Source organism: Nerophis lumbriciformis, linkage group LG01, assembly GCF_033978685.3.
Source record: "Nerophis lumbriciformis linkage group LG01, RoL_Nlum_v2.1, whole genome shotgun sequence".
Lineage (NCBI taxonomy): Eukaryota > Metazoa > Chordata > Actinopteri > Syngnathiformes > Syngnathidae > Nerophis > Nerophis lumbriciformis.
Genome location: NC_084548.2, coordinates 49,372,737 through 49,387,142, shown reverse-complemented (window position 1 = coordinate 49,387,142; position 14,406 = coordinate 49,372,737). Strand labels below are relative to the sequence as shown.

General features: G+C 38.8%; 1 protein-coding gene across 3 annotated transcripts in view; it reads right to left on the bottom strand.

The window, feature by feature from the left end:
- Positions 1 to 14,406, bottom strand: part of LOC133622555 (signal peptide, CUB and EGF-like domain-containing protein 3) — a 236,710-nt gene that overhangs the window by 105,423 nt on the left and 116,881 nt on the right. For all 3 annotated transcript variants that reach the window (XM_061985394.2, XM_061985402.2, XM_061985388.2), the window contains exon 4: positions 5,318 to 5,452. In XM_061985394.2, coding sequence (XP_061841378.1) covers positions 5,318 to 5,452 — 135 coding nt within the window. The remainder of the gene's footprint in view (positions 1 to 5,317; positions 5,453 to 14,406) is intronic.

Sequence of the window (14,406 nt, the reverse complement as noted above, 5' to 3'; positions counted from 1 at the left end):
GGTTGTGCACACCTCCCTTGTTGCGGTTGTAGTCTAGGATGATGACTGGCTTCCTGTCCTCACGATCGCTAACGTCACCATCTGTGTGCAGTGTGCTCAGAAGAACTACATTGTCCCAGACCTCTCTTATGGCTGCAAGTTTGTCTGTCACACGTCTTGCTGGTCTTGACTCACGGTCATCAAATCGTATCAGTCTTGAGTAGGTGTGAAAGAGCTTGAGTTGCATTGTGGCTCGGAAAATTGCCCTTCCACTCTCTGCATCCCATAGACTAGTTGCAGCCTCACCTCAGGACCTGTATACACCGGCTAAGATTAGCAGCCCTAAGTAGGCCTGCAGGTCAGTCTCATCCATCTTTTTCCAGCTGTCTCCATATTTGCAAAAACCCTCCAAATTTATCATCTCCAGGATTTTTTTTCAATTGCTGGTGTGATAAACAGGTAGAATGTAGAGACAATGTCATGGGCATGAGAAACGGCATACCTTGTGGGTCATGGGGTCATCTTTATGAAGTTTTGTTCAGCATGCCTGCCTTGATGGTCATATGCTGCTGAGGACCATTTTTTTTTGCCATTTTTTGAAAGGAAAGTCTCTCTTTCAGCCTCAGGGTTTTCTTCCTCAGAAGATGATTCATCATGCTCTGGATTGTATTCCTCCCCATCTTATTCTTCTGATACATCCTCCACTTCCTCTTCTGAATCAGAGTTGTCTTGCTGGACATCTGAAAAAATCAGCTCTAGTGCCTCTTCAGCGGTATAACGCACACTCATGGCTTCAGCACAGACATAATTCGGGGCCCTGTGATCTGCAGCACCTTTATAATCTCTGGAAATCTACAGAAAAAGAGCTCTGCTACTGATGGACTATAACAACTAAAACATTGTAACATTCTGTGATGTATAAATAACTCTGTGACTTTGATTTCAACACTTTGTGACTCACGGGTCATTTTGACCCGAAGACCACCTTTGTACATTTTTTTGTACAGCTTACATGGAAATGTGAATAAAAGCAACATTTCACTTTTTCTACTGTTGGTGCCAATCTAGGAAAAGTCATAAAAGTTCAAGTTAAAAAAATACGTTTAGGGGATTTTTTTCTGGTTTTTAACACAGTGCCGGCGGGTCAAAATGACCCGAGGACAACAGGAGGGTTAATTTACATCAGATGTATCCAGAATGATGCAGTTTTAAATTGTGACTGGTAGCATAGATGAAGGAAGGTAGGGTATTTACTTTTTATGTATGGTCAGTTTTAATGTTGTAATAACGTTCAACTAGCGGGCCTTGCTTCAGCTAATCTATCAGTGTTTAAAGAGGATCGTTTGACTACTATGACAAACAGCATGTATCGCTGACCGGGCTTCACATTACAATATTGCCAGTTCAACAACAAGTTGACAATATTAATACAATTTGAATATAATGTGCAGCACACTGTGAGCTGCATGTTTTGGGAGGATTCATTCTCGCCAGTACTAATGTACAGTACTAAATTATTTGCAAGGTCTATACATCCAGGCTGGAGCTTTTTCAAAAATGTATAAAAATAGAAAAAGATTTTAATATGGTTTCTGTAGGAGGACAAATCTTCCTAATTGTTAGAAAGCCCACTGTTTAATATGTTAAGCTTCACTGATGAAAGTGTTTGGTGAGCGCCGTTTTGTCGTATTAATTTTGGCGATCCTTGAACTCACCGTTGCGACACAACAGTTTGTTTACATGTATAACTTTCTCCGACGCTGCCACAGAAAAACGTGTTTTTTGCAACTGCTTCTTTGTTTCATTTTGTCCACCAAAGTTTTATGCTGTGCGTGAACGCACAAAGGTGAGCTTTGTTGATGTTATTGACTTGTTATGTTTGGTCAGTGCATGACCACAAGCTAATCGATGCTTTGATTGATTGATTGAAACTTTTATTAGTAGATTGCACAGTACAGTACATATTCCGTACAATTGACCACTAAATGGTAACACCCGAATAAGTTTTTCAACTTGTTTAAGTCGGGGCCCACGTTAATCAATTCATGCTAACATGCTATTTAGGCTAGTTGTGTGTAAATGTTGCATCATTATACCTCGTTTGTAGGTTATTTTAATTTTATTTAATTTCCTTTACTTATGTCCTCTGTGTATTTAACTTATATTTGTATGTATGTAATATTGGCTGCATTTCTGATAGTTGTTTGTATGCCATGTTGTCCCAGACCACAGCAAACATTACCTAGCTTGCAAACATTTTAATAAATCCATTAAAAGAAGACAGACTGCCGTTTCCTTTAACATGGACACATACATTTATACCTCTGGCCATTCAAAGCCAGTAATTTCCAAGAGTTATCACACCCTCTGATAATTCTCTGTTTTACTAATGTTTTCCAATGTTATAAAAATGTGTAGAATATATATTACATTTCCAAATTTTGGTCAACAAAGATTTGGGTCAGCCTGCGACACATAGTCATTTTGATTGTGGGCTAATATAGCAAATGTAGACACTACTTGTGTTGCCTTCATTATAAGATTTATATAAGGTGTTTGATTTTTTGCGGCTCCAGACAGATTAGTTTTTTGTAATGTTGGTCCATTATGGCTCTTCCAACGTCTTGGGTTGCCGACCCCTGACCTATGCTATGTTCACAGTATGCCCTGGGTTTTTATGCCCAGTTTGGATTTTTTGTTAAATCCAATTCTTCTATGTCGTTCACAATACAAACAAAAAAAGAATCAATGTTTAATATGAACGGAATGAGTCTGTGAAGTGACCCGCATGCGCACAAAATATGACATCATACGAGCTGAAGTGTGCTAAAGGAAGTAAATGTTGCTCTGATTTGTTTAGGTCTCAGTCCTGGTGCCTTTGCGACAATTTCATGAATTTTGTGCAAGCAACACACATACTCTTCACCAAATTATTTTGTGGAGGAGATTCAAAACAAAGAGGGTAACTTTTTGGGCTCTTGCAGTTTGTGGGACATTTTCTTCGATGTCTGTTTCAAGGAGCGTGTGAGTGAGGAGTCGTGGGACATTGACATGACTTTCAAAATATTTACAGTTTTCTGCTCATTTCTTTTCATGACTGTTTATTTTGGCAAAGAATTCTGACGTGTTGCCAATCGATGACATACAGGTCAGATGAATGTGACCTCAGCGTCCAGACTGCAGTCGCACCGTATACAAATTAGATTTATAACCACATACAAAAGAGGCCAGGGTTGGATTTGAAAAAATCTGAGTTGTACTCTTTACATTAACATGAAGAAATATAGGAAAATTATGGAAATTGACCTGCTGTGTCAACATAGTCCTAGTGGCTCTCTTCATTCTTCTGATGTCTCCATAACTACAACAACAATCTAATAAAAATATAAAATATGTGTTTTCCCCAGGCACCACCTTGAAGTGTTTTATCTGCTCTCAGCACACTTGGCTACCCTCCCACTGCCAAACATAAAATTACTACATTTTCCGGACTATAAGCCGCAACGGTATATTTTAGAAGAAAAGGAGTGTTCATATATTAGCCGCACCGGCCTATAAGCCGCAGATATGTTGTAACATAATATGATTACATTGAATAGATTTTGTAAATGTTTATTTACATACATTAATTGTTTCCAAAGGGTACCTGTAACATGGCAGTAAAATGGCTGATCAAACAAAACATAAAAGTCATTGATGTCTTTATTCATCCTTTATGAGATAAACAAGATTTTCTCCTTTTCAAATAAGGTTCAATATCAGTCTATCAGGATTCTTCTTCCTTGTTCTTTTTAAACACTTTGAGTTTGAACAGTTTCTTAAAGTGGATCATTTGAGTACATTGTTTGATTTATTTGCTTAATCTATTCCATAATTTAGCTGTTAGCAAATAACATTCCATTGATTAGCCGCACCTTTGTATAAACCGCAGGGTTCAAAGCTTGGGAAAAAAGTAGCAGCTTATAGTCCGGAAATGACAGTCCTTCAATTTGAAGAGCGTAAAGGGGAATTGCACTTTTTTTGGAATTTTGCTTATTGCTCACAATCATTATGAAAGACATGACGACAGATTTTGTATGCATTTTAAATATTAAATAATTGCTATCTAAAGTCCACTTACAATGGAGCCTATTAGAGGTGTTCAATTCTGCCTATAGAGCCCTTGAAAAACCATCCAAACACCTCCATTAGGGTATATATACAGTTGTGGTCAAAAGTTTACATACACTTGTAAAGAACATAATGTCATGGCTGTCTTGAGTTTCCAATAATTCCTACAACTCTTATTTTTTTGTGATAGAGTGATTGGACCACATACTTGTTTGTCACAGAAAACATTCATGAAGTCTGGTTCTTTTATGAAGTTATTATGGGTCAACTGAAAACGTGACCAAATCTGCTGGGTCAAAAGTATACATACAGCAATGTTAATATTTGGTTACATGTCCCTTGGCAAGTTTCACCGCAATAAGGCGCTTTTGGTAGCCATCCACAAGCTTCTGGCAAGCTTCTGGATGGCTACCAAAAGCGCCTTATTGCATCCACAAGCTTCTGGCAGGCTTCTGGATGGCTTCCAAAAGCGCCTTATTGCAGTGAAACTTGCCAAGGGACATGTAACCAAATATTAACATTGCTGTATGTATACAAAATATAAGAGTGATAGAAATGATTGGAAACTCAAGACAGCCATGACATTATGTTCTTTACAAGTGTATGTAAACTTTTGATCGTGACTGTATATACTTTACACTACTTATATACAAGTACTTTTCATGTTGTTCTTGCCAGTTCCAGGTCCTAAATGGCTGTCAAAGGGTCCCAATTTGTCAGATTATAATCTCGGCCATCCAATTTTCAGGTGAGAGGCATGATTTATGATCTACAATAAACTTACAGTGAGCTGGGAAGCGAGGAAGCAGCAAATTACTTGATGATGTCAACATAGGCACACACGGAAGTGATCACGTCGCCACTATAAATAGTTTGTCTGCATTAGCACTTATAAAAACAATATCAATAATAATTGTTTAATATTCAAGTCACAAAATGTAAATGGAGTATTGTTGGCGCTTTTTGAATGGTTATTTATCAGATTTTATGGGCGTAATAGTGGAGCTATCATTGGCTCCGCTGTAAGCAGACTTTTATTTATGTGCAGATCCCTTTTAAGGGAACACAAAAAGATTTTTGTTTGCCCCTGAAGACTGGGGAAACTTAAAATAACTTTGTTCACACTTTGCTTTAAATATGATATTCTAACATTTTATTAATCAAACTTCAGCAGATTGTCTCATTCTACTCAATAACATAGCATGTGTGCATTATGTATGGATGTAACCTTTGGGCCTCTGGATGCAGGTGTGTTGGTTGTCACTCAAGAGGAATCCTTCTCTGCAACGACATTCATAGCTGCCCATCATGTTGACACAGATCTGCTGGCATCCGCCGTTCCCTTCTGAACACTCGTCTACATCTGCCGAGAGAGACACGTACAAGATACAATTAATACCGCTACTTCTGGACAGAACAAAAGCGACACAGACTGCCGCTTTCCAGAGCCTGAAAAACTACTTGTAAACCACAATCATAATAAGTAATTCTTTGAATGGAGAGAGTTATAATAAGAACCAGATGAGTATCTTTTTAAGAGCCTATATTCACTTAGAGAGACCATGGTTACTGTAGGCAGAGCTATGCTTTGAGTTTAACACTAACATTAGTATAATTACAAGCTGTAATGTAATGTTTACCACTCACTTACATTAGCGTGTTAGCATGCACTAAACATGAAGTACCTCTGATGTTAATTGGAATGTCCTATAATAAGCGAGTCATAAACATATACTAAAGGTGAATAGGTACACCTATAAGACCTGAAAAAGAAACAAGGATAAATAATTCATTAAGTTTGGACACTTAATTTGAGTCATTTATACGGTATTTCGAATAGTTATTTTGTTCTTGTTATTTTTTATGTTATTCCCACAAATTTTATGTACAACTCTGTATTAAAAAAATTAAGGCAGAATTTGTGCCAAAACAAAAAAAAAATATATATATATAAAGCTAATTCAAATACGTAACAGTGAATTAAAATGTGAAATAGTGTATTGAAGTCAAAATATATTCTGACATTGTTTTTGTGAAAGTATTTAATATAAAATAAATATATTTATTGTCTTTATTTCATGACTGATTCATGTATAATACCGGTAACGTTTTTTATATTTATCCATTGGCTTTTTATTTCATTTGTTAGCAGCGCTTTGAAATGTTGCGAGTAGCCAGTACTTCTTTGACAGATCATTATTATCAATATTTGTATTTTTTTAAATTTTCATTGCAGCAATTAATGACAAATAGAATCGATCATTTCTAATTTTATATTTAATTGGCTTTATCCATCCATTTTCTACCGCTTGTCCCTTTCGGAGTCATTTATACGGTGTTTTGAATAGCTATTTTGTTCTTGTTATTTTTGATGTTATTCCCACAAATGTTATGTACAACTCTGTATTAAAAGAATTAAGGCAGAATTTGCGCCAAAACAAAAAAAATATATATAAAGCTAATTCAAATATGTAACAGTGACTTAAAATGTGAAATAGTGTATAGAAGTCAAAATATATTCTGACATTGTTTTTGTGAAAGTATTTAATATATAATAAATATATTTATTGTCTTTATTTCATGACTGATTCATGCATAATACCGGTAACGTTTTTTTATATTTATCCATTGACTTTTTATTTCATTTGTTAGCAGCACTTTGAAATGTTGCGAGTAGCCAGTACTTCTTTGACAGATCATTATTATCAATATTTGTATTTTTTTTTATTTTCCTTGCAGCAATTAATGACAAATAGAATCGATCATTTCTAATTTGATATTTAATTGGCTTTGTCCATCCATTTTTCTACCGCTTGTCCCTTTCGGGGTCGGGGGGGGGGGGGGGGGGGGGGGTCGCTGGAGCCTATCTCAGCTGCATTCGGGGAGAAGGCGGTGTACACCCTGGACAAGTCGCCACCTCATCACAGGGCCAACACAGATAGACAGACAACATTTACACTCACATTCACACACTAGGGACCATTTAGTGTTGCCAATCAACCTATCCCCAGGTGCATGTCTTTGGAGGTGGGAGGAAGCCGGAGTACCTCCTCGGAGAGAACCCACACAGTCACGGGGAGAACATGCAAACTCCACACAGAAAGATCCTGAGCGCAGGATCAAACCCAGGACCTTCGTATTGTGAGGTAGACATACTAACCCCTCTTGCACCGTGCTGCCTAATTGGTTTTATATTTATTTCAATTTGTCACAAAAATCCTCCAAAATACATCAGCGAATAAGTGAGATCAAAACCAAAAATCAACATCATGACATCCAATGGAAAAAAAATATTGCTATTGTCAACAAACTCAAAACCATAACAAGTAACATAACAGGGGAACATGTAGTCAAAAAATGCTCTTCAACAGCATACTATTACTGCTTAAAATCTACTGAAAGGCTTGGTCTTAATCTGTCTGCAGAGGCCATGTATTCGCAAACATATTTCTGACATGGCAGCAGAGTGAAAACTGCTAAGAGAAGCAGACCTAAACCATAAAAATGCACATACAGCACAAGCCCCTGGCAAGTAAGAAACCAGATCCACCCTTGGCCAGAGTACCTGCTGATGACGAGTGTCTGTCAGCCCCATGGCGTGAGGAATGCAGTCAGAGGGAGGAAGCAGGCGAGGAGGAGGAGGGTGACTGGATGAGGTGGGGGTGATTTAAAGGGTGCCGTGGTTGCAGGCGGGTGACAAGTAATCATGTGAATGCACCTCAAGTGCACGCAATGTCTCCACCGGTGTTGCCTAAGGCTTTGCTCTGCCACAAGATTACAATTGAGGGTTGCTGACGTCATCTTCACTGATGCTGTGCCAATTAGCACACCAGCATGTATTTGGCTATTATTGCTTTTGTTGGTCCACAGAATGTAATTGTTCGTGACTGCAATATGGCTATAGACGTGACACTCCATATCATCTCTTCCCCTAGAAAGTAGAATTCGGCCCTTCACTACCGACCGCACTGGAACCTTATCCATCCCACTGCTCAATGCATCAATAATCTGCTGTGTACACAATACTTTTTTTTTTTTATCAAACCGTCATGCGAAACTAATTTGCTGTCTATTTTTCCAGTCTGAGAAGGCCTCTAGGTTAAGTTTCCTTTTTGGGAAATTCTCATCCCAGCAGAGTAAGAAATTAAAATTCACTCAGATGCATCGAGAGTAGCCGGCTCAGTGGCATTGTGGTTAGAGTGTCCGCCCTGAGATCGGTAGGTCGTGAGTTCAAAACCTGGCCGAGTCATACCAAAGACTATACAAATGGGACCCAATACCTCCCTGCTTGGCACTCAGCATCAAGGGTTGGAATTGGGGGTTAAATCACCAAAATGATTCCCGGGCGCGGCCACCGCTGCTGCTCACTGCTCCCCTCACCTCCCAGGGGGCGAACAAGGGGATGGGTCGAAATGCAGAGAACAAATTTCACCACGCCTAGTGTGTGAGTGACAATCATTGGTACTTTAACTTTAACTTTAGTGTGTTCAAATAGGCACCTGACCTGACAAGTGGCTGATAGCACCCCAGTCTGCAGTTTAACTCTTGCATTCTAGTCAGAAACTTGTCTGCAGCTTTCAAACCATGCACATGCCAGCTGGGGGAAAAAAGCATTTATCTGCAGCTAGGTGAAGCTAGCACACTAGCAAAAAACAGAGCAAATGTACTACACACTTGAAATCAGAGTAAAAGGAGGATTTAAAAGGAGATAGGTTTTCATTGATTTGACCTTGTTTGCTGCTGACCTTACAAAAGTGGTAACCACAAAGAGAAGAGATACTTGAAACCAATGGTGGCACCTTTGCAGATAAACTGCCGGAGGGCATGAACAAGAAAAAGTTGTGCCTTTTAATGCATGCACAGTCACAAACAGCCACAAATCCAAGCCTTTTAGAACTACACAAACACAAATGTCCTTAATGCATGCAGAACATGCCTGTGAGATATGCAAATAGCTTCAGAGGGCCTGGGGGAGGTCTCTTTCCATACTCTCAGTGCATCAATGAAGGTTTCATTTCCTGATTTCTTCATCCCTCCAAATGAGGCGTCGCCTGTCAGGAGATCTCTCCTGTTCAAAATAGCTCCCATAATTGCCTGTGTTGTGTGCTGGGCAAGGCTGGCGTCCAAAGCAAATATTTCCAAGCGGAAAGGGTTTTTGGCATGGTGCAGAGAAGTGCTCATGTTATTTGGTCTTCAAACATTTTTTTTAATTCTCTTGAGAGGATGGAAAATAAATTCTCAATCAAGTAAAAAGGACCGCTTTAATTCTGAAAAATGAGACATATCTCTGCTTTATCCCTGCTTCACCCGGAGAAACCAAGGGAAAAGGAGGGTTCAAACAGAGCCAGATTAAGAGATTGGTTGTGTTTGCGGAGGCCATGTCCGCTGGTTTCTTAGATTGCCTTGACTGTAACATTTTGTCTTGCGCAGAGATTTACGGCTACGTAAACATGGCGGTCGTCTACAGAAAATCCAGAATTTGTCATTTGCTCTCCTTTTCTTTAGGTTAAGAGATCTCTAGGGCAGTGTTTCTCAACCACTGTGCCGCGGCTTACTAGTGTGCCGTGAGATACAGTCTGGTGTAGCATGGGAGATTATGTCATTTAAACTATTTGGGTTAAAAATATTTTTTTCAAACCAGTAATTATAATCCACAAATAATGTGCCGTTGTTGAGTGTCAGTGCTGTCTAGAGCTCGGCAAAGTAACTGTGTTATTCTCTTCCATATCAGTAGGTGGCAGCAGGTAGCTAATTGCTTTGTAGACATGTAGACGGGAAAATGGTTTGTCATGATCACAATATGAAGACGACAGCGGGAGGCAGCATGCAGGTAAAAAGGTATCTAATGCTTAAACCAAAAATAAACAAAAGGTGAGTGCCCAATAAAAAAAGGCATTGAAGCTTAGGGATGGCTATGCAGAACAAAACTACAACTGAACTGGCTACAAAGTAAAAAAAAAAACAGAATGCTGGACGACAGCAAAGACTTACAGCGTGTGGAGCAGAAATGGCGTCCACAAAGTACATCTGTACATGACATGACAACAATGTCCACACAAAGAAGCATAGCAACAACTGAAATAGTCTTGATTGCTAAAACAAAACAGGTGTGGTGAATAGCGCTCACAGGAAGACATGAAACTGCAACAGGAAAACACCAACAAAACAGGAAAAGCCACCAAAATAGGAGCGCAAGGCACTACACACAGGCAAACACCAATAAACTCAAAGTAAGTCACGACATGATGTGACAGGCCGTGACAGTACTTTGAGACAAGTATAGTGATGCGTGGTTGGTTATGGTTTAAATTCATATTCAACAATTGCGACGACGACTTTTTATTGTCAATATCGAGTAACATTTTTTAATGATTTCTGCTGGTGGTGTGCCTTTGGATTTTTTCAATGAAAAAAATGTGCCTTGGCTCAAAAAAGGTTGACAAACACTGCTCTAGGGCATTCATTACTGACCGACATCACAGGGTGAGTGAAAAACAACTGCCGTCTGTCATCAAAGCTGTGTATGTATGCATCCCGCTGCTTGGCTTCTGTGTGGCGCAGACAGGACGGTCTCTGTGGTCTAGACAGACCAGAGGCAAGGAGGTGAGTGGACGGACACCGGCCTCTAAGGGTATTTCATTTACAGGAGGCAAACACCCTCTAATAAGGCAGCAAATCGGACCCATGTGCAGTGACGGGCAACAGGAAAACCGTTGGTAGGGGGTGGTGGAGGTCGCAGTGCTACTGGGGCCGGCTGCCGCATTGCTCCGTGACCAGGCTTTGATTTAGTCGAGTGTTGAGTGTCAGTGAGGGAAAGGTGGCACGTACATGGCAAGCTGCTATTAAAACGCAATTTTTTCTTATTCTCAAAAGGCTTTAAGCTAGATGTATTTTTCCTCTGTCCCCCTTTGAGTTCAGTGACACAGCATATTTCCTCGCCCACTTGTCTAAACACCCTCAGCAGCAGGTTTGAACCCAGCCAAAAAGGACAGCTGAGTGCAAACATCCTTCTAGTCTTCTGTCAGCTGAGCTCGAATAAAATGTTGAAGGAGAGTATGATCTTTTCAATTAATCTACTAAATATTAAACATGAATGTGACAAAGAGTGAAAGTAAAGGTGTGAACATAATTTATTATTATTTATTAGTCCAAATAGTTTAACGTCTTTCTTTCTAATTTCTTCTTAATGGAGAGCTCACACAGGCCGCATTTTGACTGTTTCTCTGGCTTTTAATTTAATCTTAGCACCGCTTACTTATCACTAGTAATAATAATAAGGATATGTGTCATCATTTTTCTACGAAGCAGAAAAAGTGTATTGTGTTTCTGCCTGGACAGGGAAATGTTTTTAAAGCCGACCTATGATGATTTTCGTCTTATGTCATTCATAAATGTGTTAAAATGTTGGATACTTGCGTTAATGCCAAAACATCACCTCATAAGGTTCATGCATTTAGGCGTGAACTTATGTGGGCTCTGTACCGAGGATGTCGTTGTGGCTTGTGCAGCCCTTTGAGACACTTGTGATTTAGGGCTATATAAATAAACATTGATTGATTGATTGACATTGATTGAACTTTGGATGCCTCCGATCGCGGGGTTTTGCAGTCTGGCTATGCCGTGAAGTCACGGTGAAGTTGACATACTTTGGACATATAAATTAAGCTCTAAGCCAGAGGGAGAGGAACTCTCTTAAAAAAGGTAGGATAAAACATTATTTTCATCTAACCTTAGCGTGCATGCTGACTTGCAACATGCAGTAATACCAATTCTGGTAAAAGCAGCTTTTATGTGACCAGATGTTTAAGAGGTTTATTTTCGAGCGCGTTTGAAATAAAAACAGGGGTGACAATTTCAAGATATATATTCAAACGGTGTACATTTGTCAAAGATAAATTCCCATACATTTGGAGGGGTGGGGTGTGGTTTCATTTGCTATCTCAAAACGTTTTCACAGACAAACATCTCAGACAGACTCAAAAATCAGGTTATACTGTAAATGTGACTGTGGAACAGAAATGTATACATCATTTACACCAAAGCATATCCGATACATATGATCTAGACCATAAGGAAGTCTTTTAAATATAGGTTCAAATCATCATAGGTACCCTACAACACACTTGTCATTGATACTACAAGTCCAAGAAAGCACTGCAATAGCTAGTGTATTGTCATATAGCACGCTACTGCTCCTCTTTGAACAGTACAGTCACTCATTCACCATTAATTAAGTTAAAGCAGTACATTTAGGACACAATTCAGGGATTAAACAATGCAAGATTTCATCCTCAGCGGCCAAACTGGAGCCCAAGCCTATCTCATCTGACTTTGGGTGAGACGCAGGGTATACCCTGGACTGGTCACCAGGCAATCAAAGGGTATATTCACAATCAAAATAACACCTATGAACATTTCAAACATGTTTTTGGAGAGGGAACGCTGCATTAGACAAAAACAACTCCCATAATTACAGGGAGAACATGCAAACTCCACACAAAGATGTGTATTATATGTACAGTATTATGCTGTATTTAAGCATGTGATGATTCTGAAACAACAATTGACAAAACTGATTTAATTAGGTTGAAATGTAAGTTCAATACTGGTTTATTTATTATCACACTTTCCCAAGGTTATTGCACCTTTCTTTCCATTAGTTTAAATGTGTGTTGTTTTTACTTTTATTCTAATTAATTCCTTGTCTCTTTGTAATTATGTTTCTTTGCCTATTTGTAACTCTGTGAACCCTTTTGATATATTATATTCTATAGTCTACCCATTCTATTGTTTTCTTATTATATCCTATCACTTTCATGTAGTTAGTATTGTTTATTAGATTGTATTAATATGTTTTACTCTTTTCTACGGTTTTTAAGATTGTTCTTTCTACCTTCTCTTCCTGTAACCGAGATATCGTGGTCAAACCATTCCCCTTAGGGATCAATAGCGTTTGTCCAAGTCTAAACATGCAGCAAATTCCATTATTAATTTTCTTTAAAGAATATTTAGCAGTTTCAACCATTTTCATTATTACGGCATTATATTGTATGATAGTTTTTCTTGGAATTTTATATTTTCAAGTATCCCTTAAGTTCAAATCCTACATTCGTCCCTGACTAAACATAAACCTTGCTTGCTGTAACACAACATTGTGATAGGGTTTTTATGTGCTCAGAACTATCTATCAATTTTCATACTGCTTTAGCCTATGCAGGGTCATGGGAAAGCTGGATGCTTCTGGATGCTTCCTCGACTGCACCAGTTAATCATAGGAGTGACACCTAAAACACATTACTACGGACACTCGCATTCAAACCTACGACCAACAAATAGTTTTCAGTGAAATTAAAAACATGCTTTGCAAGGTTGCAGCATCATGTACTCCAATTGGCATATAATGGTCTTCGTTCTGCGTTACGACGTATAATGTCGGGATGCACTGAAATAAACATTCTTAGCCCAAACGGAAAATTAAAAGAAATAAGGCCAAAAAGCAAAATGCAGAAAAAAATATTTTGGTTATTGATAGACTTTTAGCATCCAAGCATAAGTTACAGTAATTTATATACAGTACATTCAAAAACATCACAAAAGAGAAAGATTTTTAACTTCAGTCTGGATGTCGGTAGACAAGGGCAATTTCCTGGAGTCTCCTGTGGAATATGGAGAAGGTGGCAAGTCTGGAAAGCATTTCCCAGAATGCTTTGATGTACTTACAATTATCAATTTTGACTGTGTTATCAAGCATCGTTAATGTGTTGTATTGTACAAAAATGGTCTAATACTTAAAGTACTGTTTTTAGTCATATACAATACTCTACGCTTGGTGGTAATCTTTGTAACCAAAGGTATAAAGTTAAGTTAAAGTCCCAAGGATAGTCACACACACACACTAGGTGTGGTGATATTATCCCCTGCATTTGACCCATCCCCATGTTCACCCCCTGGGAGGTATACCGTATTTTCCGGACCATAGGGCGCATCGGATTATATGGCACACTGCCAATAAATGGTCTATTTTCGATCGTTTTTCATACATAAGGCGCACGGGATTATAGGGTGCATTAAATGAGTCATATTATCATTATTTTTTTCTAAATTGATAACACTTCCTTGTGGTCTACATAACATGTAATGGTGGTTCTTTGGTCAAAATGTTGCATAGATTATGTTTTACAGATGATCTTTCTGTCGCTTCAGGATGCACCGTTTTGTGGGCGGTCTTATTTACGTGGCTCACTTTCAACAGCGTCTTCTCCCCGTCATCTTTGTTGTAACTGTGTAGCGTGCAAGGACGGAAGTGGAAGAAGTGTC